The 23,381-nt window shown below is 49.1% G+C and overlaps 1 protein-coding gene across 1 annotated transcript in view; it reads right to left on the reverse strand.

Moving 5' to 3' along the window:
• Positions 1-23,381, reverse strand: part of LOC144143576 (MFS-type transporter SLC18B1-like) — a 58,356-nt gene that overhangs the window by 2,871 nt on the left and 32,104 nt on the right. Inside the window, exons 7-12 of the mRNA XM_077675376.1 lie at positions 23,000-23,139; positions 14,377-14,475; positions 14,212-14,303; positions 12,222-12,317; positions 11,235-11,309; positions 6,162-6,255 (exon numbers count right to left, since the gene is read on the reverse strand). Of these exons, the coding sequence (XP_077531502.1) occupies positions 6,162-6,255; positions 11,235-11,309; positions 12,222-12,317; positions 14,212-14,303; positions 14,377-14,475; positions 23,000-23,139 (596 nt within the window). The remainder of the gene's footprint in view (positions 1-6,161; positions 6,256-11,234; positions 11,310-12,221; positions 12,318-14,211; positions 14,304-14,376; positions 14,476-22,999; positions 23,140-23,381) is intronic.

Genomic DNA, 23,381 nt, shown 5'->3' on the forward strand with positions numbered 1-23,381 from the left:
TGGCCGGCCCGCATCGAACGGCTCCTCGCGCCGGCCGTGCTCGCGTCGGCGGAAACGAGCGCAAACGAGCGTTTGAAGGCAAGATAGGGGGCTTCCTAACTCGACATGCTCGCTAACGACAATAATTGAAGATTGCCACCGACGACTATAGCGGCTCGCTAGCGTTAGCGTTTCGCGGTGAACTCGTCCCACCGAGGTCGGTGAAAAGGCTTAGCATCGCCGCAGTTATCCAGACACTGCTTTGCGAGGCCGCGACGACGACGACCCCCCGCGCAATCTTTCACTGGACTATCACCCCCTTTCACGTATTTGCAAACTGATTCGCAGCAATAGTCCCGCACTGGCGGGCGGTGACAAGTTTTAGCTGCTGCGGTGTATGCGTTATCGTGCGTACACCGCACAGTGGGCTGCTTGCCGACCGAGCAGGCAGATGCTTGCCGCGGTCGCGCGTGTAGCGGCCGTTTGTGCCCGCAGAGATTTGCCGTGTTTTTCAGCGTTATTAATACCTTGTAAACGACAACAAACCCAGCTACGCTCGTGTAACGGATGGCGACGATAAACATTCGTCCGTGCCACCCGTGCAGGACGAATACGCCGTGCCGCCGGTGCAGGAGCGCTGCGCGCCACCGCGTTTCTCCCAGAGCCGGGAACGCTGATTGGCTACAGCATTTAACGGGGCCCACCAATAGCGCAGCCGCACTGTTGAGAGCTTTGTACGTCACACTGGTGCGTCACAGCCGCTCTGTCGCACGTCCCAGCGCGCAAGTGTGGCGGCAAGGAAGCGGTAGGTGAGCAAGGAAGAAAGAAAGCATCTTTGTTGCGTGTTTGTGCGGCCCCTGCTTTACGCAGAGGTGTAATATTTTGTATACATTGTCGTGAAGGGGTACTCTAGCGATTGCACGATTGAAATGGCGACCTTCAGAAACCTATTTAGGGCCCCTTTAAAAACAAATGGGATCATCGAACAGAAACAAAAGGCTGCCCCAGGGAAAGAATTTATATGCACCAGATAAATTAGCCTGCTGTGTGTTCAATGGACAGTGAAGATTACGACTTCAGTTCTTGATGGGGTCAGCCAAATGGGACAAAGAAGGATCAGTCTAACGTGAGCCCTCGGTACTGTATTTTGAACGCCCTCTTAAGCTCCACGAAATGTCCGTTCTGCCCACGCCACTTGCACAAGGAATATTGGAGTTGAGTCAGAGATCTCGCAATGGAGCTTTTAGTCACTCGTTCAAGATACGAAAGCGCTTGAGAATTTCGGGTCAGATCTTTCCACTCTCCAGAGGATGTTGAACCTTTACGATGGCAATTTCAGGGCATCTGCGTTCCCAGTGGGGTGGTTAATCATGTACCGTTCCACTTGTCCATGGCATGGCTCATGAACAGGCTGAAACGTTGGCTATGGCTGCAAAAAAGCAACAATACTACCGTAGATGGTTCATGAAATTTGTTTTGTTTTAAAATAGAGCCTCCAAAATGTCAGTAGTTTTTAGAAGCTACGATGAACAAAAAAATGTTACTTTTTTTGTTGAGTTCGGCTTTGAGACACAAAAGAAGCCGTATGGCTAGCTAAGCCAAGCAGGCGAGGAACGTCGCCAGCAGCAATGGCGCCGCCCACAGCGGCCGGCGACTGCAGCGACAGATTTTCCTCTAGTACATATTAGTATGAAACTCTGGCTGCGTTCCAATTCGCGGACAGCTTCGTAGACAGCCTACGAAGCAGTCTAACTAGACGTCTAAAGGAATAAAATTGGAACGGCGCCGCGGTCGCAAGCGCAACGCCAGCGCAGACGACAGCGTCGTAGCAGACATGTTGAGTTGCACAAACCGCATGTTTCGTAACTAATATTACCGTTGTTATTACAAACGTTAAGTAATTTAAAAATTAAACAAAGTCATCAGCATCACCAGTAACTTATACCAAATATTTAAATACAGGAACAAGTGCTTTTATTTCAACATTAATACGCAAAAAGGTGGCGCTGGAGTCACTTATTAGTTCAGACAGGAAGGTAGCCTGTATCATTGCTGACTTCGATGCTGCCTCCTCAAAGCAGTCTTCGTTGACTGCTTCGTTCGAATTGGAACGGGGCTTAACATGGCGTACTGTCCGCGAAGACGGCAACGAACCTGTCTAAACGGTAAATCTAAACGGATACAAAGATTTCACTGACGTCATATCCGTCACGGAAATGACGCCAGTACAACGAACAAGCGGTCGGTAAAGGGTGCACCCCTGCATACAGGGTCTTCTTGCGGGGAAGCAACCTTTAGTACTAACCCTTTGATACCAAAACTATTATTTCGCTTAACCACGTGAGCAGTTTTTTTACGATCTAAAAGGACTTCCGACATCACAAATGTGAAGTCAGAAAAAAATTTGGTTCATTAGGACGGACACTAAGACACACTGGGCACTGGAAAACACCGGGCACTGGCTGCCCATATATTGCTCGAACAAGAGAGCTACCTTGATCAGCATGATTTATGGTTCAAGTGAAGACAATAACGTGAAGTTTGTATCATTATTTGTAAGAACAAGCACAATTTCTCTTACCTGTCACTAGCCCATTGAGCCACCCGGGCTCGATACGAGTAGCAGGCGTAAAGAATTTTTTTTTTTCGCATACGGAAGTATGTGCTGCCCTCTCTTTAATTTTTGATGGTCTGGAATCCTTTTTCTGTCGACAGATGGTGTCAAACGTCGAAAAAACCACAGTGTGCGAGAGAGAAAAAATATTGTTTTTTGCTGTTGCTCCTGAGCAACACTGGGCATAAAAGGTCTAAGAGTACGTTATACTTAGGGTTGTTCGTTTTCGGGTTTCCTATTTTTACCCGAAAGTGTTTTATGCCGGGAACACCAAGATTTCACTGACGGAGTGTTGTAACCTGGGCTAGTTAGTACTGTTCTATGACGGCTAACAGCGCTAAAACTGGGCTAAAACACGAAAGGGGGGGGGGACGTTTCGTGTTTTCGTCCAGTTTTAGCGCTGTTAGCCGTCATGGATTTCACTCACGTCATATCCGTCCCGGAAATTACGCCAGTACATCTTTGCCGAAGCGACCCGCCAGCAGGACGTCGCTCGCCAAGCACACCCACAAGGCAACCGCTGACCCGCAAATCATGCTCAATTGCAGATTTCGCTGCAAATTTTACTTTGGGATTTTATCGATTCCTATGACAAAAGAATCAACCACAGTTTTTTTACCATGTAGAGCACTCTACTGTCATAGCCGCCGCCTTAGCAGCAGGTTTCCCTCGAAAGCGTTTCCAAAATATCCAACCAAGCATCTTATAAAGGCAAAGATTCAGTGGCTCGTTAGAAAAAGAGCGAGCTTCACCACCTCTACTCGCGAGTCGGTGTCAGGTGTAAGTGCTTTTACCCACCTTAAAGGGACCCAGAAAAGCCTTTTGTAAAAGTTACAAAAGGCCTTTATTGTCGCGTAGTACCAATATAGTGATGCAATGCCGTTGGAATTATTGATCTACATTCAGTATTAGCTGCACCAGAAGCAATTAGGTGCACCTCTCCCCCCTTGCCGATCGATTCCTCCTCCATCTCTTCTTCTTTTAAAGCAGCTGGAAACACTGGGAATAGCCATGTGACATCGCGACGCTCGACTTCCGTTCACCGCTAGCTACATTCCTGCGCCAGACCCGCCTTTGCCTCGGGATCGTGCAGGAAGGAGGAAGAGGAACCGGAAGCCAATGGCAGTGACGTTGCCGGCGGCCGACGATCGGCCGAATCAGGGGGGCACCTCGCCGTTGCGTCAGCCGGGATCGCCGTTGCGTCAGCCGTGGTCCGCTCGCTGCGGCGGCGCGCTCATCGGCTGAGAAAGGCGATCTTCAAAAATTGTTTACAAATTACCCGTACGACGTATGGGGCTCACACTTGGCTCAAAAATCCCCCGTTATGTGTTCTACCGGGAGGTTCCCGTTTGAACCCATTCCCATTTCACCCTTCCCGCTTGTTCCGTCCCGTTTCAACCCGGCGCAAAACGACCTTCCCATTTCGCCCTTTCCCACTTGGCCCGTTCCCGTTTGAACCCGTTCCCATTTCAACCTTCCCGTTTGTTCCTTCCCATTTCAACCCGGTGCAAAAGAACCTTCCCGTTTCGCATTTTCCTATTTAGCCCGTTCCCGGAACAACGTGCCCAGTTTATGAAACGTTATAAAAAACATTTTCATATTGTTTTTCCTTTATTTCCGTTTGTTCACAGCCGCTGATAGCATGCTCAGTACATCCAGAGTCCTTGACTGCTTTTCAAACACGGGCTTCCCTTTTTGAATCTAGAGACGACGACATTTGGTCACAATTTGTCATACCAATTAAGAAATCTTTTAAGTTAACAAAGCCTAACAAACAAATTAACAATTAACAAATTAATAAACAAATCTTTTAAATTAACAAACAAGTCTTTTAAATTAACAAGCCAAAAAATGATAAAATCAAACGCCCAGAAAAGCGCCACGGAAGCACAAAAAAAATCGCAAAAACACCCTCACTTTGAAAGAAATCGTATTTGGCGGACTAACACATTTAATCGTTATAATAGCGCAAGTGTACATCAATGTTGAAAACATATGAAAACTATAAAAGATAAAAAGATGTATAAAAATAAAGTAACCCTATGTATCTGGATATATATACCAGATCTGGCTATAAAAAATCGCAGTCATGAGCAGCGGCGAAAATTATAAACCTATAGCTTTTCGTTTTATTGATTCTGTTTATTCCCGTCACTCTAGTATACTCAATTCGCGTAATAGGGCAAACCTTCAAAAACTTAAGCAATGCAGGGTCGTCTCTAGCCTAAATTTTTTTTACTACAGACACTTAAAATTGTCGCGGGAATACTACCTCCAAGGGCCTTTCAGACGTTCAGCGAGAAGACATAATAGTAAGACTATTAGGCAGCCAATCAGCTGAATTACTATTCGAAAGTTCTCTTTGTTTCCTCGTCCAATTTCTTACTGGAATAAGTTAACTGAACGAACAGTGAACTCGGTATCGTTAGAAGAATTTTCCCCGCGTATTGTAAATATGTGTTCTGGTTGAGTCGTCGTATTTTAAAATTGGAATACATTGCGAATGAATATCCTTGCTCGGACCCCTTTGCGTCTATTACATATTTATGTCTTTTACTTATTTGTGTGGGGCATTTTTAAACTACGCCAACCAATACTGATGTGTTTTTATGTTCCCTCCTGCATGAGCCCGACCAGGCCGTAAAGTATAAGTAAATAAATAAAAATATCTGCCCATTACTCACGTAGGAAAGGCATTTGTAGCCAATTCTCAGATTTCTGCACATGTTTTTGCCTTTTTTAAAGTCTCTCCTACGGACATCTTTGATCTATAGATCTCTCGAACCCGAAGACAAAGCTACGCTCCAAACAATGAGCATAAGAGCGGCTGATAAATAAATTTCAGCCGCACGTACGAACACCAACTGCAGAAAAATCCAATGCGTGCATTCCTCAAGATATTGGGTATCTTTATAGTACACTTTCGCCGCTACAAATCTTGTGTCAAGAGGGCAGGATCGGCCTAAGGCATTCGGAAACTTTTATCGGTCGGAAATACCGGTCGATTCCGGAAAATTTGGTGCATACCAGTTTTTAGTGCATGACCCGTTGCTTGTAAGCACATTTTGGGGAACAGTTTCGAAGACGGTAACGCATATTTTCAGAAATTCAAATGGGTTGCAACGATGCGGGTTCAAATGAGAAGGGCGCTTTGGGAGTGGGTTGTAACGGGAAGGGCGTTTTGGGAACGGGCTGAAACAGGAAGCGCCCAAACGGGAAGGTCGTTTCGGGAACGGGTGCACACGGGACGGATCAAGCGGGAAGGGCATTTCGGGAATGGGTTCAAACGGGAAGGGGTCAAACGGGAATGGGTTCTTTCGGGCTACACCCGTTCTACCACCTGAATGTATTTGATTGCCACCTTCACGACGCTTTTCTGGGTCCCTTTAAGGCTGATTAGAGTTTCCGCCACAACGTTACCTTTTACATCCGCCATACATTCCAAAGCAGATGGTTCCCAAAAGAGCAACGCGAGGGGACTGAAGAAGTGTTTAAACGTTTTGTTTCAATGAAGGGCGTTTTTGCGGGGAACATCAGAGGCCTGTTCCCTCCTGTCCCACCCACTCACCACGGTAGCCTCGAAGCAGAACAGCACCATTGTTCCCCAGGAGTAGCCTACATGCTGCAGCAAGACGCCTCCCAAGGTGGGTCCCGTGAAGGATCTGCGCAAGGAGACCGCCAAAACGCCGTAACCAATAGACCCTATGCAAAATGCGCCCCGCCATCTCACGTCGACCCCGGTAACTAGGTCCGCCATTTTGGTACGGTCGTTTGAAACCGAAACCAATTAGCAAAACATAGAAGGCGGGCATTGACCGCTCTTGGTGATGGACTACAATGCCGGAGCATTGCTTCGTGCCGCAGTGCATGCAATGCGGAAATACCGGTCCAAATGGAGAAAAGGTAAGTGAAGTTCCACGCGTTTGAACGAACTTTCTGACGCGAACTATGCCGGCGCGAGCAACCTTTGTGACACGCTGGGCGCGGTGCGCTGGGAGCGAATATTTGTCGTTGGTTCGCTAAGCGCGGGATTCCGTAGTCGCTGTCCGGATGAAAAATACAGCTACGTTGGAGTTCTGTGGTCCAGCCTTTGTATTCTAAATGAAGCCTGAGCGTGCGAAACCTATTCATGCGACTGTCAGCGGCTCTCGACCGGGAAAACAGTACCACACGTTGCCAAAATTAGGCTGTTTCTTTACTCGCCCCTGTGGCTCTGCGCCCGCCTCATTTCATTGTTAAATGGTGCCGCTTAGCCACTACACGAGCCTTGATCTTACCCAGGGTCGTAAACAAACTTTTCTTGCCGCACTACGCCGTCACGGCGTAGTGCGGCAAAATTTCCTCTTTGGCGGGCGCGCACGGCATGGGAGTGTGTTGTTGGTTTCTTTTACGTTGCATTTAGCCGCGTATCGTTGCAGAAGTGGCGTACACTGTTTTATGATGATCTAACTGTGGAAAATTCGAGCTTTTGCACTTGGTTCCCGATTTGTCGGGCTGAAAGGTCACAGTTAACTTGGTGCCCATTGTCATTTCAGCCACCATGTATTTACTGTCGAATATTTTGCGGCTAAAATACACACTCACTCCTCTAGTTTGTCACATGCTGCATGCATGCCTCTGACGTAATGATAGTGGCCATTGATGTAGGTAGCTGAGACAATTTTCAAGTTTTATTAAAAAAAAACAGAAAAAGGCCAGAGTTGCATCAGGCCGCCGCGCATCAGCTTGAGTGCTTTTGCATTTTTTGTATCCACAGTGAAAATCCCAGTAAATTAAACTACTTCGCTAATTCATAGCGCGTACAGTATAGCAAACTGTGGATATAAATGGAACAAAAGGAAGCATTTGTGCACCCCTGCATGCCGCGGTCTAGTAAACACGACGTTGCCCAGCCTCTGCGTGCTCGCGAGATGACCACGGCGAAATGTGGCATGAATGCTTGCTGGTAGCTCATAGGTGACCCTTCAGGTGCCATGCCAGATCTTGTTTCTGTCACTGTGGGGGGTGAGGCCAGCACAACTGGGGCAAAAAACCCATTCCCAAGGCTACCAAGTTTTCTCCCAAGCGCCTGCACGAAACTTTGTTGCTGCTCGCATTGCTCCTGTACTCGACGTCCATCAAACAGACGCATTGGCAAGGGAAGGGAGGGGCCATTTTCTAGCGGGCTTCTCCAGTCAATGTCTTGGACACTCGCTGGCTTGATGCCCTGCTGTCTCGGACGTCCCCACTGTTGTGGCAGCTCAGTGCACGCAAGCTCCGGTGGCGCCTCTTAAAACCTTCGGCTTGCAAAAGGGCGAGTAGGTGCACAGCAGCCAGGATGTTACTCCATGCTCCACTGCAACCCGCCAGGCAATCGCACGCTGCCTCACAATCGCCCCACTGTCAGTCTCAAACGTGAAGCACACAACATATATGACCGGCCACTTTTCTTCTGGGAGCGAAAGCAGCTACTGAGCACATGGATGAGGCCCAACCTGCAAGGACAGAGAGAGTAACAGTAAATAGCACTCAGGGAAGAACAGGACTAGCCCGCTACAGTTACTACGTAAAGGGACAGAACAGAAAGAAGTGGCCGCAAGGAACAGGCTCAAAATGACCAGATTTTGTATCTTGTTTAACACTGTTGCAAGGGCAAGGACTTACACCTCAAACAGCAATGATGTCAAAATAGTTTGTCAAGTTCGAGCGTGCAAGTATCTCTGCATGCTTTGTTAATGCATTTTCAAGAGAAGGAAGTTTAACATTTAAAAACCTCCCCGTGGGTAATGATACCAGTACCCGCCTAATCTTGTTCGTCATAACTTAAGCAAGCAATAATATGATTATCTGGAACTCACTTCCAGAACCTTTCGAGATAAACAGGTAAACATTCGGGCTATAGCGATGACCCATCGAATTAAAAAAATCTTCTAATTCAGTGAGATCGAGCTATAACGAGGTTTTACTGTATTATCTATTCGTGCACACCAAAAACATGCGCTTTAGAAACAAGCACAACCACCCCACCGCCAAAAAAGGAGAAGAAAGACACGCAAACAGATTTTTGCGGCAGAACATGCGCAATAAATAATGAAAACACAAAAAAAAGAAAATTCAAGGCGTATGTGCGCTTTTGTAGTTGACTTAGCCGCAAAGCGCGATTGCTTCACGCCAACGCGCGGGCGGACGACCGTCACGGAAAACGGCCGCAACCTTTCCGTAAACATCTTCGCCAAAAATCATCCCGCAAATTCGATGTAGAGCATTTGAAAATACCTAATCCACCCACTAGCGGTACGGTCTGGCGATTGTCGCCTTCCTCTTTCAGGGTTACTGCAACAGGGTCGCCGCTAGCATTTGCATGGTAAACAACGGTGAACAAAGTGCTATACAAATGCTCATACCGGTTAACTCGCGTCAAGTAAAAAACAAAGAAGGATTTACTTACTGCGAGTCGCACGTGTTTGTCCGTACCAATGAAGGCGAGCAATGCGCCTCGGTGGTTAGGTGGCATGCCCTGCTCCGCGGCCGCTCGGATGGGTCTTTGGCGCGGCACCCTGAGTGGTATGAGTCTTCAGACACAGTCGGCAGCGCAGACAAGTCCTTCGTCCACAATCCGCGGTCGGGAGCCGGAAAACGCCGTCCAGTTTGAGCCATACCGCGTTACCGTCACCTACTCTTTCACAGTAAACAATAAGAGAGTTCCCGATCGGCGCCCGTACCAATATGGCCGACGGTCTCGTTTACATCAGTGTTGCTAGATCACCAAGCAATTTCGCATAAGGTCTATTAAGACATGTACTTGAAACGCCATGAGGATGCGCGGAACGACGACACAGAGAGGAGACAACAGGACTAGTGCGCTCGTCCTGTTGTCTCCTCTTTGTGTCGTCGTTCTCTGCATCCTCATGGCGTTTCAAGTATCAGACCAACTAGCCCGTCAACAAATCTTGCAGACACATACTGTAATTTTCCACATGCATGTGGAAAATGACAGCATCACCCACACTCCTTATGAGGAGTGTGGGTGAGCTGGTTGTGAAAATATTGTGGAAAGCAGGAGCACATAAGCATGGGCAGGTGAGGACACTGTTTTATTTCTGGATTTGTTGTAGAGGAACTAAACACCAAAAACTAGTTTAATTCTACGCAGGTCTGAAAATGCTACTCTGAACTCAAAGTGCATCCCCCATTAAAATTTTCGTGGTCTTGCCTGTTACGGTTTAGCTTATGAAAGTTCACTTAACGACTTAACCCGTGATGCGCAATTTTGTTTAGATGCAACAACTCAAACAATATTTTCTTCTCCCGGCCTTTGTGGTTTTTTCGACATTTAACACTATCTGCTGACAAAGATTCCCGGACCTTCAAAAATTAAACAAGAGACGGCAGCATGCACTTCCGCGTGCTAAAAAAAGTCTTTTTTACGCGTGCCAACTCGCATTGAGCCGGGGCGCTCAAAGGGCTAGTGACAGGTAAGCAAAATTGCGAAATTTTGTTTTTAATACAAATGACAGCAATACAAATCTTACGTTATTGTCATCCCTTTCTCGTTCAACAGATATATGGGCAGCCAGGGCCCAGTATTTCCCAGTGCCCAGTGGGTCATTGTGACCATCCTATATATACTGAACCAAACTTTTTTTTCTGACTTCGTATTTGTGATGTCGGAAGTTTTTAAGCTCATAAAAATGTTTCACAACCTTAAGCACAAAAATTAGTTTTGGGCAGGAGCGTATATGATCATCACGGGGAACGTACGGTGCCGCAGTCTTTATTTCCCGCTCTTTTACGGGCATTATGAACCAGGTGATGCCGCTTAGCGACATGACCTACGACTGCCGGTACACATACGAGCAAATTTACAACACACACACTACAGTAGCCCATCTTCGAACGCCATTTTGTCCGATTCTGCGAAACTGTTCCCACCTGTTTAGTCTGCTTCAGTCAAAAAATCAGGTCCTCCACAATAAGTTGTTCAATAATTCCGGATGTAATTTCTTTTAGTAGATTTGTACGCATAAAGTACCATTAAGGAGACATGAAAGGATACAATCAGAAAAGCAATCGATGGCACAAAACTGTGCGAGTTTAAATCAGCGCACTTATCCAACTTCAATATCTTATTAATTGATCCTCCCAGGGTGAGGTGAGGTGACTGTGAGAGGGAAAGAGGTTCCCAGCCTGCACCACATATGTATCGCAGGGAGAGAAAGGGAAAGGGAGGGGGTAGAAATATGGGTTGAGGTAGTGGTACAAAGGTGGTTGGGGCAGGAAAAGGAAGGGGTAATGGGGAAGAGAAGATAGATCAGCGACCACCTCCCGGGAACGGGGAAACTATCAGCGGGCTTTTTTTTTTAACTCTTTTTCTGACGTTATTAAAAAAAGCTATTGCTGAACCCGTATCGCTGCAGAGGAGATGCGCACGTGAGGTCTACAACGAAAAGTAGGTTGGGCCTCGCTGTTACCTATTCGCCGAACAGTGCTGAAGTGCAACAACCTTTTCCGATACGTTTCCTTTTGGTCTAATTTCTCTTCCATCCCATTCAGTTTTATTCTGTACGCTGACAGGCCGTATGCGATCGATATGCTGCCAGAGCACTTAAGAAGCCGTGTTATATCTATAAATAAATTTCAGAGTTAGAAAAAAGGTGCTGACCCGATAGACTGGAAGATCGTGAACATCGAAGACACGAGACCGTTGGTGGCGACGGAGCGTTCGAAACCACGGTCACTGAAACAAGAACGGTCCCAAAATAATTTATAACTTTGCACAAACATTTTTATCTTGTGACTAGGTGACACGGTTCAAGGACCCTTCGCCTTCACGCTGCTATAGCACTCAAAGAAGCACGAATGTGGTGTATGATGGGTAATAAAATCTCTTGTTAGGAATTTTTTACAGGCACACAAATGAAAGGAATAAAGTGTTATTAGGGGTACGGGGCTCGAGTTACTCCAAACTGCATTGATTGATTGGTTGGTTGATTGATCTATTGATTTATCAATAGATCGATCGATAGATCGGTCGATCGATCGATGGATTGATTGTGAGGTTTAACGCACCGACACTACACAGGCGATGAGGCAAGCCGTAGTGGAGGGATCCAGATTAATTTTTACCACCTGGCGGGGGTGTGTGGGGGGGGGGGTCTTTAACGTGTGCCGAAATCTCGAACACACGGGCGTTTTCGCTTTTCGCCTGTATACATCAGAAAAGCAACCGCCGTTCCCGGGAATCGAACCCGCTTCCTTAAGCTCAGCAGCACAGCGCCTTGAGCCACTGAGCCACCACGGCGGGTCAAACTTTACAGAATAAGGTTAATGCATTCTTCATAACATCCCATATCATGGGGTTTCCTTTTTCTTTATAAAATGGTAGTTGACTCTTCTACTAAATGGTCGTTCGTTGCATAAAATGCTAAAACAAGATTTCCGATCGAGAAAACTTGTAAACAAGGAAGCACTGAGCGAGCTAGCAAGCGACTGGTTGAGGCTTGCAAGGTTGGTGAATTTAACGGTCAACAGAGCTACAAGGTTGATCCTTTGCGAGGTCAAGAAGGTTTCTTTTACCTGCCTGTGTAAGACCTAAAGTTACTGACTTGAACGCACAAAAACTGAGAATGAAAGAAGCAAGTACACTTACATTGTGTACTCCAGAGTTGCCATGAAGGCACAAATTGATGCGCCACCGATGCCCAGCCCGAAGAAAGCCATGGACAGAGTGACAACCCAGAGTTTCCTGAAAAAATACAATTATATAAGCCTCGAGCGCTGCCTGTAGGTGGCGCCATTGAAATCCCCCCAGCGGCCCGTTTCGAAAGCAGCCGCGGGAAGCCCCGGTTGCCGTTACTTTTGGAGCAGGTTCAAGACAGATTTACCCTTTGCATGCATTCTAAATGCATATTAACGCGTGGCAGTCACTCTGTATACAAATGTGGTGCATTTACAAGTGCGGAAATGCTTCTGACGCGATCTTGGTGTAATACATTCGGTCTATTGAGCGTTCGGTGTGTGTCACAGACCAGCGTAGCGAAGCCGGCGTATGCATGGAGCTGGTTGTAATTCCACTGCCCTGAAATTTACTTGCGGTGTCCCCGTAGGGCCCGTTTCCTCAGATGATCCCCTCTCGACCGACCCTCGACGAAACCCAACACTCTGGTTTTGATACCAAAAACCCCGCCTCCAAAAAGGGGGCGTTCAAGAAAGAGAGAAAAACCTTTCAAAACAATTAATACAAACCATTGATTGGCCACAGGAACCAGCCAATCACACACATGTCCCCACCTGCGGTCACGTGACCCAACCCTCTCTCTTATACACTCATAGTGCGTTTCCCACGCACGCTATTACACCCGACAAGCAAATACAGGACGTCTGCGGCCTAAAGTGGACACACCATTACGTTCAGCGGGCGGCTTCTGCTCAAAAGCCAAGCCAACGGCTTGGAGCGGTCTTCGCGCGGCTAACCTCTTCCTGCGTCCTCGCCTTGGCGCCTTTGTCTGTGTGCGCGCCGGGACAAAGAGGGAGTCGTTGCTAATCCCCTCCCAGACTAAAGGGGCGCCGCCGCCCGCCTGAACAGCCCACGGGAAGAGACGCTGCCAGCCCAGGCGACCGTCGTCGAGGCGAACGACCCGTCATCGAGGAGCGCCCGGCACCGGCTTTGCAAATTCTCAAAAACTTACACCGCGCGCCTTTTCGACACTATGAGACACACCGTCATTCAGCTTCTCGTCAGCTTGTCATGCCCAATGACCCAGCCACCTCCGACGCGACAGAGGTACTCAGGATAATCGCCCCCGTCTTTTGACACACAAAAGGACGGGCACAAAACCCGCTCTCCGCGGCTCCGAACTTGGCGTCCGTGCGGTTACATGAAAGGGACACGGGATAGCCGCAACCAGCGTACGCGACGCCGAACATGAGCCACCGGCGGCTTTCCTTAATTAAATGAGGAGCCCGAACTTAACAGATGGTCATGCTATACACAATGATGTAAATCGGTTTTGCGCGCTTACATATTCTAGCGGAGCACTCATAGCTGACAGTCCACCAGTTACGCTTGCTAATATCATACCTCGGATATTGATGACTATCCTGGAGAAGCAACGTGGTATACATTTCACGAACATTCTACGAAAGGAGTACAGTGGCTAATACAAAATTATACCCGCGGATCTGCACCCGTCAAAGAATTTAACGCTGGGTCGTCTTGTCCTGAGGTGAGCGCTCGCAAATATTCATCTGCTACATATATCCGTCGCGAGCAGCGCGGGAACGGGCTTATAGAGTAAGCCGCGTCCGCGACTAAACGCTGCTTCGAAACATCACCACATGACACAGGGAGCCTGCAGAAACTCGCCCAAACTAAAATCAGATGGCCTTATCAGATACCCCACTCTTTATAAAGAGTGGGGTATAAAGATACCCCACTCTTTATATATAATGATTTTATATTTTTTAGTTTTTTTAGTTTTTTCAAAATTGCGTGGAACTTCCGCGATATCTGCATTTTTGTGGAAATGCATGGTTTTACACGGTCCTGACTTCGGGGGTAATCGGCAAAGAATGCTACGCATAAAATACTTTGTAACACAGAATGGCGTGTCAGAAATGTGCAGGGACGCAATACTTACGTGCTGAATGGAAGAAAAGGCACTGGGCCGATAAGCAGCAGGAAGAGGAGGACAAAGTACGCACCGATGGCGGTCAGCAATTTGTTGTTGACCTACAAACATCAACACACCGTTCAACTTCCTACCAAGTTTAGCGCTGCATAGACACCAGACGGCGCAACTTACCTTTTTGTCGCACAACCAGCCCCAGATGGGCACCATGACGAGGTTCAATAAACCCGGGATCATGAAGAAGAGGCCCAGTAAAGTCGAGGACAACTTGAACTGGAACAGACGATTCAGTACGTTGTGGTTAGAGGGGCAGCGAAAAAACACTGCATGCCATCTTGGTGCCTTTGGTGGAAAGGCGGCACTGGTATTTGTATCATAAAAAGCAGTGCAACACTGGCAGGATGTAAAGGAAGGAGACAAACCATATGCCTGGTGCGATGACCACTACGCTAACGGCGAGGCTGTGCTCCCCTCCACTTTATCGGGTATTTGCATTAAGGTAATTGTTTCCTGTGCTATCATATGTCGTAGACGCTCGAGTCACGGCCCGGGGGTTAATAAGAAGGTCCCCTTCACCCCGAGTAGTCGGAGTGGCGCTGGCTACCACCCATAAGCACAGGAAACGATTACCTTAATGTAAATACCCGAGGAAGTGGAGGGGAGCACAGTCCCGCCGTTAGCGCAGTGGTCATTGTACCAGACGCGTATTCTGGGGGTCGTGGGTTCAGATCCCACCCGACGGGTGTTTGTCTCCACTTTCTCTCAAAAAAACTGGCTGTTTCAAGGAATGAAATGACCAACCACATTATCCCCATTGTTATCCTTGGCTTTGTTTGCTGCCTACCCTGATTTATATATATATATATATATTGTAACGTGGCGGCAGGACGGACGACATGAACGATGAGATAGTCGAACGATGTATTCACACTATTTACATGGCGGCCAAGCTGCGCGCACACAAAGAACTTCTTCGTCGTCCGAGACTGTGATGGCAAAGCCACGCTGCATTGTTCTCTTCATCGTCTTCTTGTTACATGGACCCCCGGTTGAAAGCGACCGTCCCGGTCGACGCCGTTGTAATAGGCGATGTGGTGAGGACGAAAGATGAGATGACATTGTACAATGAAGTCCTTGCCGCCACATAGGATGATGATGGTGTGGGCGATGCCTGGTCCCGCGACACGACCTCGTCACGGCACCGACAAAACGTCGAAGGTATCCGGAACCACGTCCGACCACAGGGCTGGGGACACGTCGTCGTCGTCGTCTGGTCACACGTCGTCGGGTCTGCGCGCATCTGGATGGGCTCGTCAAGGGCTGGGGATACGGGGCGGGGGGACGTCGTCGAGTGCTGATAGCGGCCGGGCTGGGGCTGTCCGACGCGGCTGACGCAGACGCACCCCCGATGATTCCACCGATGCCGATGAGGTGCGAAGCTGGGACCAGGACGGGGATGACGACCCGCACTCTCCACCAAATGTAACGTGGCGGCAGGACGGACGACATGAACGATGAGATAGTCGAACGATGTATTCACACTATTTACATGGCGGCCAAGCTGCGCGCACACAAAGAACTTCTTCGTCGTCCGAGACTGTGATGGCAAAGCCACGCTGCATTGTTCTCTTCATCGTCTTCTTGTTACAATATATATATCTATATCTATCTATCTATATATATATCTATATATATATATATATATATATATATATATATATATATATATATATATATATATATATATATATATATTGTCACGAAGACAAGGACGATGCAGTGGTGTTGAATGAGAAACACGTTTATTGGAGCGAACTTGTGCTCCCCTAACAACTCAAAAGAATACAGAGGCGGCGAAGCAGCGGTCAACAAAGTGACTTGCACAGGCGAGTGTCGTCGAATCGAATGCCCCGGCGTCCGCACTGCAGGCTTTTTATCTTTTGGCGCGCGTGGTTCTCGAAACGTCGATTCGCATCGAGAACATAGTAGATCCAAGAAGATTATTCTGGGCTGTTCACGTTAGATCGGAATGCTCTCCCTATCACAACAGATAACACATGCGGCACAGAAAGAAAGAATGGAACACGCGCTTCCCTTGGCGCAGAGATAACACAGACCGGCGCAGCCGGGCGGTAAAAGCAAAACACAAATAAACAAACCCAATGTATGGTTCGCGGCATTACCCCCCCCCCCCTCTAAGAGTGCATCGACCCGATGCTAACATAAGCGACAGTCCGAACAAATGAAAATAAAAGTTCGTCATCGTCCGTAGAAAGGTTTTAAGCGAACCACGTGGACGACTTCAGGCCGCGTGCGTCGTCGTGATGTGCCGGAGTCACCATCGGGGATCACTTCGTAGGTAAGTTGGCCAACACGTCGTAGAATCTGGTAGGGTCCGAAATACCTTCGCAGGAGCTTCTCACTGAGTCCGCGTCGTCGGATGGGAGTCCAAACCCACACACGATCCCCTGGTTGGTACTCGGCGTCTCGGCGTCGGAGGTTGTAGCGGCCCGCATCCACCAGCTGCTGGTCCGTTATACGAACTCGAGCGAGCTGGCGGGCCTCCTCCGCACGTTGAAGATATCCGTGGACGTCGGCGTTGAGGTCGTCGTCTTCTACGTGCGGAAGCATGGCGTCGAGCATCGTAGTCGGCCTTCTACCGTAGACAAGCTCGAACGGCGTCAGCTGTGTCGTCTCCTGGATAGCCGTGTTGTACGCAAACGTGACATACGGGAGCACTTCGTCCCAAGTCTGATGTTCAACGTCAACGTACATTGACAGCATATCTGCGAGTGTCTTGTTCAGACGTTCTGTTAGTCCGTTCGTTTGGGGGTGGTACGCCGTCGTTCTTCGGTGATCCGTGTTGCTGTAGCGTAATACTCCTTGCATCAGCTCCGCAGTAAATGCCGTTCCGCGGTCTGTGATTAGGACTTCCGGGGCTCCATGTCGCAGCACAACTTGGCTTATAAAGAACTTCGCCACTTCTTGTGCAGTCCCCCTCGGAAGAGCGGCGGTCTCTGCGTAGCGCGTCATGTAGTCTGTCGCTACGACAATCCACTTGTTCTGTGATCGTGACGTAGAGAACGGGCCTAAAAGGTCCATTCCAATCTGTTGAAATGGTCTCGATGGGACAGCGATCGGTTGCAGAAGTCCGGCGGGTCTTGACGGCGGCGTTTTTCGTCGCTGGCAGTCACGGCAGCTCCGGACGTAGTGGGTGACGTCAGAGGTAAGGCCGGGCCAGTAGTACCTCGTCTTGATTTTTCCGATAGTGCGGGCTGTGCCCAGATGTCCGGAAGACGGGTCGTCGTGGCACGCTTCCAAAATTTCGTCACGAAGGTCCGCGGGGATGACGAGAAGGTAATTCGCTCTTGTTCCGGGGCTGAAATTCTTCTTCACAAGGACGGAGTTTCTCAGGCTGAATGCTGGTAAACTGCGTTTGAAGGTCCTAGGAACGGCAACGTTGCATCCCTCGAGGTACTCGATTATGACGCGTAAGTCGGGGTCGGCACGCTGCTGGGCGGCTAGGTCGCTCTCCGTCACGATCCCGAAGAACGCGCTGTCTTCATCAGAGTCTTGTGGTGGTGGGTCGACGGGGGCGCGGGACAGGCAGTCGGCGTCGGAGTGTTTCCTGCCGGATTTATAAACGACTGTAACGTCGAACTCCTGCAGGCGCAAGCTCCACCGCCCAAGACGGCCAGAGGGGTCCTTCAAATTGGCGAGCCAACACAGCGCATGGTGGTCTGTTACAACCTTGAATGGCCTTCCATACACGTATGGGCGAAATTTTGAAATCGCCCATATAATAGCCAGGCACTCTTTCTCAGAGGCAGAATAGTTTTTCTCCTCCTTCGACAGACCACGGCTAGCATAGGCGATTACCCTTTCGCAGCCGCTTTGCTTTTGGACAAGGACGGCACCCAAGCCTATATCACTGGCGTCCGTATGCATTTCCGTTTCGGCATTTCCGTCGAAATGAGCGAGCACGGGCGGGCTTTGCAGGCGTTTTTGCAGCTCGCCGAATGCTTTTTCTTGGTCGTTTTCCCAGCTGAAAGGGGTGCTATCTTTCGTCAAGCGCGTGAGTGGCTCTGCAATGCGTGCGAAGTTTGCGACGAAGCGCCGGTAGTATGCGCACAGCCCGAGAAATCTCCGCACGCCCTTCTTGTCTTTTGGCCTTGGGAAGTTCGCAATGGCTGAAGTTTTTGCCGGGTCAGGTAGGACTCCCGCGGCGTTGACGAGGTGGCCCAAGAACTTGAGTTCCCCGAATGCGAAACGGCACTTTTCAGGCTTCAGCGTCAACCCCGACGTACGAATGGCCTCGAGTACAGACTCCAACCTTGCAAGGTGTTCGTCGAAAGTCCGGGCGAATACCACTACGTCGTCGAGGTATACGAGGCAGGTGTGCCACTTAAGGCCAGCTAGCACAGTGTCCATGACTCTTTGAAACGTCGCTGGTGCTGTGCACAGCCCAAATGGCATCACCTTGAACTCGTATAGGCCGTCTGGGGTTATAAATGCAGTCTTCTCTCGGTCTCTCTCGTCCACTTCAATTTGCCAGTAGCCGGTCTTCAGGTCCATCGATGAGAAGTACTTCGCGTGGCAGAGGTGGTCGAGGGCGTCGTCGATTCGGGGGAGGGGGTACACGTCCTTTTTCGTGATTTTGTTCAGTCGCCGGTAGTCAACGCAAAACCTTAATGTGCCGTCTTTTTTCTTTACGAGTACGACGGGCGCAGCCCAGGGGCTTTTCGATGGCTGTATAATGTCATCGCTCAGCATGTCGTCGACTTGAGTCCGGATGGCTTCCCGTTCGTGTGAAGAGACGCGGTACGGTGACTGTCGGGTAGGTCGGGCTCCATCTTCGGTTATTATTCGGTGCTTCGCTAGAGGGGTCTGACGTAGTTTTGCGCTCGACGAAAAACATTCGCTATAGCGACGCAGCAAAGCCAATAATTTTTTCCGTTGTTCTTGCGGTAGCGCCGGATTCACGTCGAATGGCTGCGGGAGCTTGAATGTTTCTACGGGTGTGCGTTCAAAGTCGGCGACTGCGATCACATCACTTGCTTCTAGCGTTTCTTCGAGGAACGCAATTGCAGCTCCCTTGTTTAAATGCTGGTACTCTTCGGTGAAATTAGTGACCAAAACGTGAGATTGGCGTTGCTTAAAGTGCGCAATGCCTCTTGCGACGGAGACACCGCGGTCGAGAAGCAACCTTCGATCACTCTCTACGATAGCGTCGATGTCAGAAGCAGCATCCTCACAGTAGACGGCGATCATCAAGCTTGCGCGGGGTGGCAGGGTGATGTGATCGTCGGCGATCCTGACAGCAGCACGGTGATCGGGGTTCGGCTGCGGCGTCGTGGAGTGATTGGAGGAAAATGTTATCGACTTGGTCTGCAGATCAATTATTGCGCCGTTGTCCGTCAAAAAGTCCATTCCGAGAATCACGTCGCGGGAGCAGTTAGGCAGAACGACGAACGCCGCAGGGTACGTTGTGCCGTCTATGGTGACGCGCGATGTGCACGTTCCACTTGGCGTCACGAGGTGGCCTCCTGCTGTGCGTATGTGCGGACCGTCCCATCTGGTCATAACTTTCTTCAGTTTAGACGCAAATGGTCCGCTCATTACCGAATAGTCAGCTCCCGTGTCTACGAGGGCGACTACGTCAAAGCCGTCGATGGACACCTTGACGTCAGATGCAGTCGTCCTCGAGTTGCGGGTTCGTCGGGGCGTCGTATCTCTGCTTGTACGTGTTGATGGTCGGGCACTGTGCATCGTCGTTGTCGTCGTCTTCTCAACGGACGTCTTGGTCAGGTCGGGTACGCGTCGCGCCGTGTAGCTGTCGTCGTGTTCAGGAGTCTCGTTAGGGCTAGGTCGGGTCGTCGGGATGAGGGCATGTCGTGAATGATGGTCTTCAGCGAGTCGCTGCGTCGTTGGAGGGTTTTCATTTTTCCGCCGTTGTGCAACTTTACCTCCCGAAGTTGCTGCTTTTAGTTTCCCCCGCGTGGGCTGGGGGACCTTCCACGTGAGAAGTCAGCAGTGCTGCGGCGGTTTGGTGACTGAGACGGGTAGGGCGACGGTGAACGGTTGAAGCGGGCTGGTCCTCGGTTGGTGTTGGAGAGGTATTCTTCGATCTCAGCAGGGCGCTGGCCGTATCGGGGGCGTGGGGCGTCGACGGAGAACCCTCGCAAACCGAGCCTCTTGTAGGGACAGCGACGGTAGATGTGGTCGGCCTCTCCGCAGTGGTAGCACAGCGGGCGATTATCGGGCGTTCGCCACACGTCGGTCTTCCTTGGCGTCTGGTATTGGTCTACAGGGCGTCGGGCGGGCGGCGTTGGACGGCGGTATGGCTCAGCCTCTTGACGACGGGTTGGAGCAGGGCGGGGTTGACGAACAGCCGAGGAGTAGGTCATGGCTTGTGGTTCGCGGGGTGCTTCCGACGGCGTAGAAGTTCCCAGTGCGTTTTGGACTTCTTCTCGGATTACGTCGGTCAGGGAAGCCACTTGAGGTTGCGGCGTCGTTGGAAAAAGCTTCCGAAGCTCCTCCCTGACCACTGCTCGGATGGTCTCTCGCAATGTATCGGAGCTTCCATTTGCAGCACCGATGGTCTCCGAGAACAGCGCGTTGACAGGGCGGTCGTACTGCCTGGTTCGAATTTCTAGCGTCTTCTCCATCGCGGCCGCCTCAGACGCGAATTCGGCCACTGTCTTCGGAGGGTTACGGACTAGACAAGCAAAAAGCTCTTGCTTCACTCCTCGCATTAGAAACCTGAGCTTCTTTTCCTCGGTCATTTCAGGGTCTGCACGACGAAAAAGTCGCTTCATCTCATCAACGAAAATCACGACTCCTTCGTTGGGGTGCTGCGTTCGAGTTTCAAGCAAAAGCGCAGCTCGCTCTTTTCTCACCACGGTAGTGAAGGTCTTAAGGAACTCCCTCTTGAATTGAGTCCAGTCGGTCAAAGAGCTCTCATGGTTCTCGAACCAAGTTCGAGCAGCATCTTCTAAGTAAAAGAAGACATGCCGGAACGTTTCTTCATCGTCCCACCTGTTGAAGATGCGGACGCGCTCCAACTTCTCCAACCATTCTTCGGGGTCTTCAGCGGGGGCTCCCCGGAACGATGGCGGTTCTCGGGGCTGCTGCAGGATGATTGGCGACGTTGTTTCTTGCACCATGGTGTTGGTTGCAGCGTTCCTTCTCTTGGGCCCTTCTGGCAGAAGACCGAACTCGGGCGGTAAATCTTGCAGGCGGGGGCTGGCTCTTGTTGGACTGGCTTGGCGGCTTTTCGAGGTTGTAGTGGGCATGAAGGGTGCGTACCCAGCACCTCCACCAGATGTCACGAAGACAAGGACGATGCAGTGGTGTTGAATGAGAAACACGTTTATTGGAGCGAACTTGTGCTCCCCTAACAACTCAAAAGAATACAGAGGTGGCGAAGCAGCGGTCAACAAAGTGACTTGCACAGGCGAGTGTCGTCGAATCGAATGCCCCGGCGTCCGCACTGCAGGCTTTTTATCTTTTGGCGCGCGTGGTTCTCGAAACGTCGATTCGCATCGAGAACATAGTAGATCCAAGAAGATTATTCTGGGCTGTTCACGTTAGATCGGAATGCTCTCCCTATCACAACAGATAACACATGCGGCACAGAAAGAAAGAATGGAACACGCGCTTCCCTTGGCGCAGAGATAACACAGACCGGCGCAGCCGGGCGGTAAAAGCAAAACACAAATAAACAAACCCAATGTATGGTTCGCGGCAATATATATATATATATATATATATATATATATATATATATATATATATATATATATATATATATATATATCTATATCTATATCTATATCTATATCTATATCTATATATATATATCTATATATATATATATATATATATCTATATCTATATCTATATATATATATATATATATATATATATATATATATATATATATATATATATATATATATATATATATATATATACATATATATATATAAGTAGAACCATTTTTTTGGCAAATGTGCTGATGTGCAGTTCGAATGTGTAGGGTGGAGGTGGAACCCAACTTTTTCATGTTGCCATAAAACAGACCTTATTCAACTTGTTGACATTTTTAATTGTAGCGCGAAACACTCGATTTTCCAGAGGTGCTGTTCACCAATCAAAGCACACGCGAGACGGATGATCTAACTCCACTGATGATGATGATGAAATATATGTTTCTGAATGCGAAGGAGGAACCTCTTACTTTAAAAATGATTGCAGTTCTCGCTCTAGTTTTTGGAGTCTAAGTTGAACCGTGATCGCTTTTCTATTTTCAAATCGCGAGAAGGTCAAAGTTGATCTGCGTGTGATCATTTTTTATGGTTAAATCACAAACGTCATGTATTTCGGACATACTATATGTGTAGACAGAGACACAGCTAGAAGGAGACACAGCAAAGGGAGACACAGCAAAACGGTGATATCGCAAGACGGCGACACAGGAAGACGGATCAGATAGGGATGGGCGGGCAGACATGTAAAAACACATAGACGAATGACAATTTCCGGTATTGAGTCTCCTGGTGCTCTTCGTCCATCCAAGGGACTGACACGTAAATGTTTGCTGTGGTTGCCTCAGAGTTTCTTGGAAGGCACAATTCCAATAAATCTAATGAATTAGCAATTTTCACAAAACTCGAAATTTTTCTGCACAGCGACAGCGCATGTATCGCTCAGCTTGGAGCTACCATCCATGGAGTCAGCCTCTGGCAGTAAAAGTGCGGGTGGAGCATTGGCCCTGCTTCTGTTGGAAACTTACCTGCCTGAGATGTGGCTCGAACGTGGCCTGGTTGAATCCCGCGCACAGGTAGCTGCCCAAGATGGCGAACCCGTACAGGTAGATTAGAGGACCACTCCAGAACTTGCGCATGTTCGTCGTGGAACTGTTAGGCTTCTCCACTACCGAAGGGGAGGAGAAGCAAAGGAAGACATCATCAACATCAGCTTATAGACACACCCTGCAGCACGAGGGACTCCTCAATGAACTTCCCACCGCTCATATCCTGCACTGTCAAAATCCATTTGCTACCAAATCTCCTTAATTCCTCCGCACATCGAATTATGTGACTTCGGTAGCGATTCTGCTACCCTCGTGGTCCAGGACACCAGGGGCGGTATTCTCGTAACTGTCCCTTTCGAAA

This window comes from Haemaphysalis longicornis, unplaced genomic scaffold (genome assembly GCF_048455015.1).
Source record: "Haemaphysalis longicornis isolate Haplotype H1 unplaced genomic scaffold, Haemaphysalis longicornis Haplotype H1 scaffold_6, whole genome shotgun sequence".
Classification (NCBI taxonomy): domain Eukaryota; kingdom Metazoa; phylum Arthropoda; class Arachnida; order Ixodida; family Ixodidae; genus Haemaphysalis; species Haemaphysalis longicornis.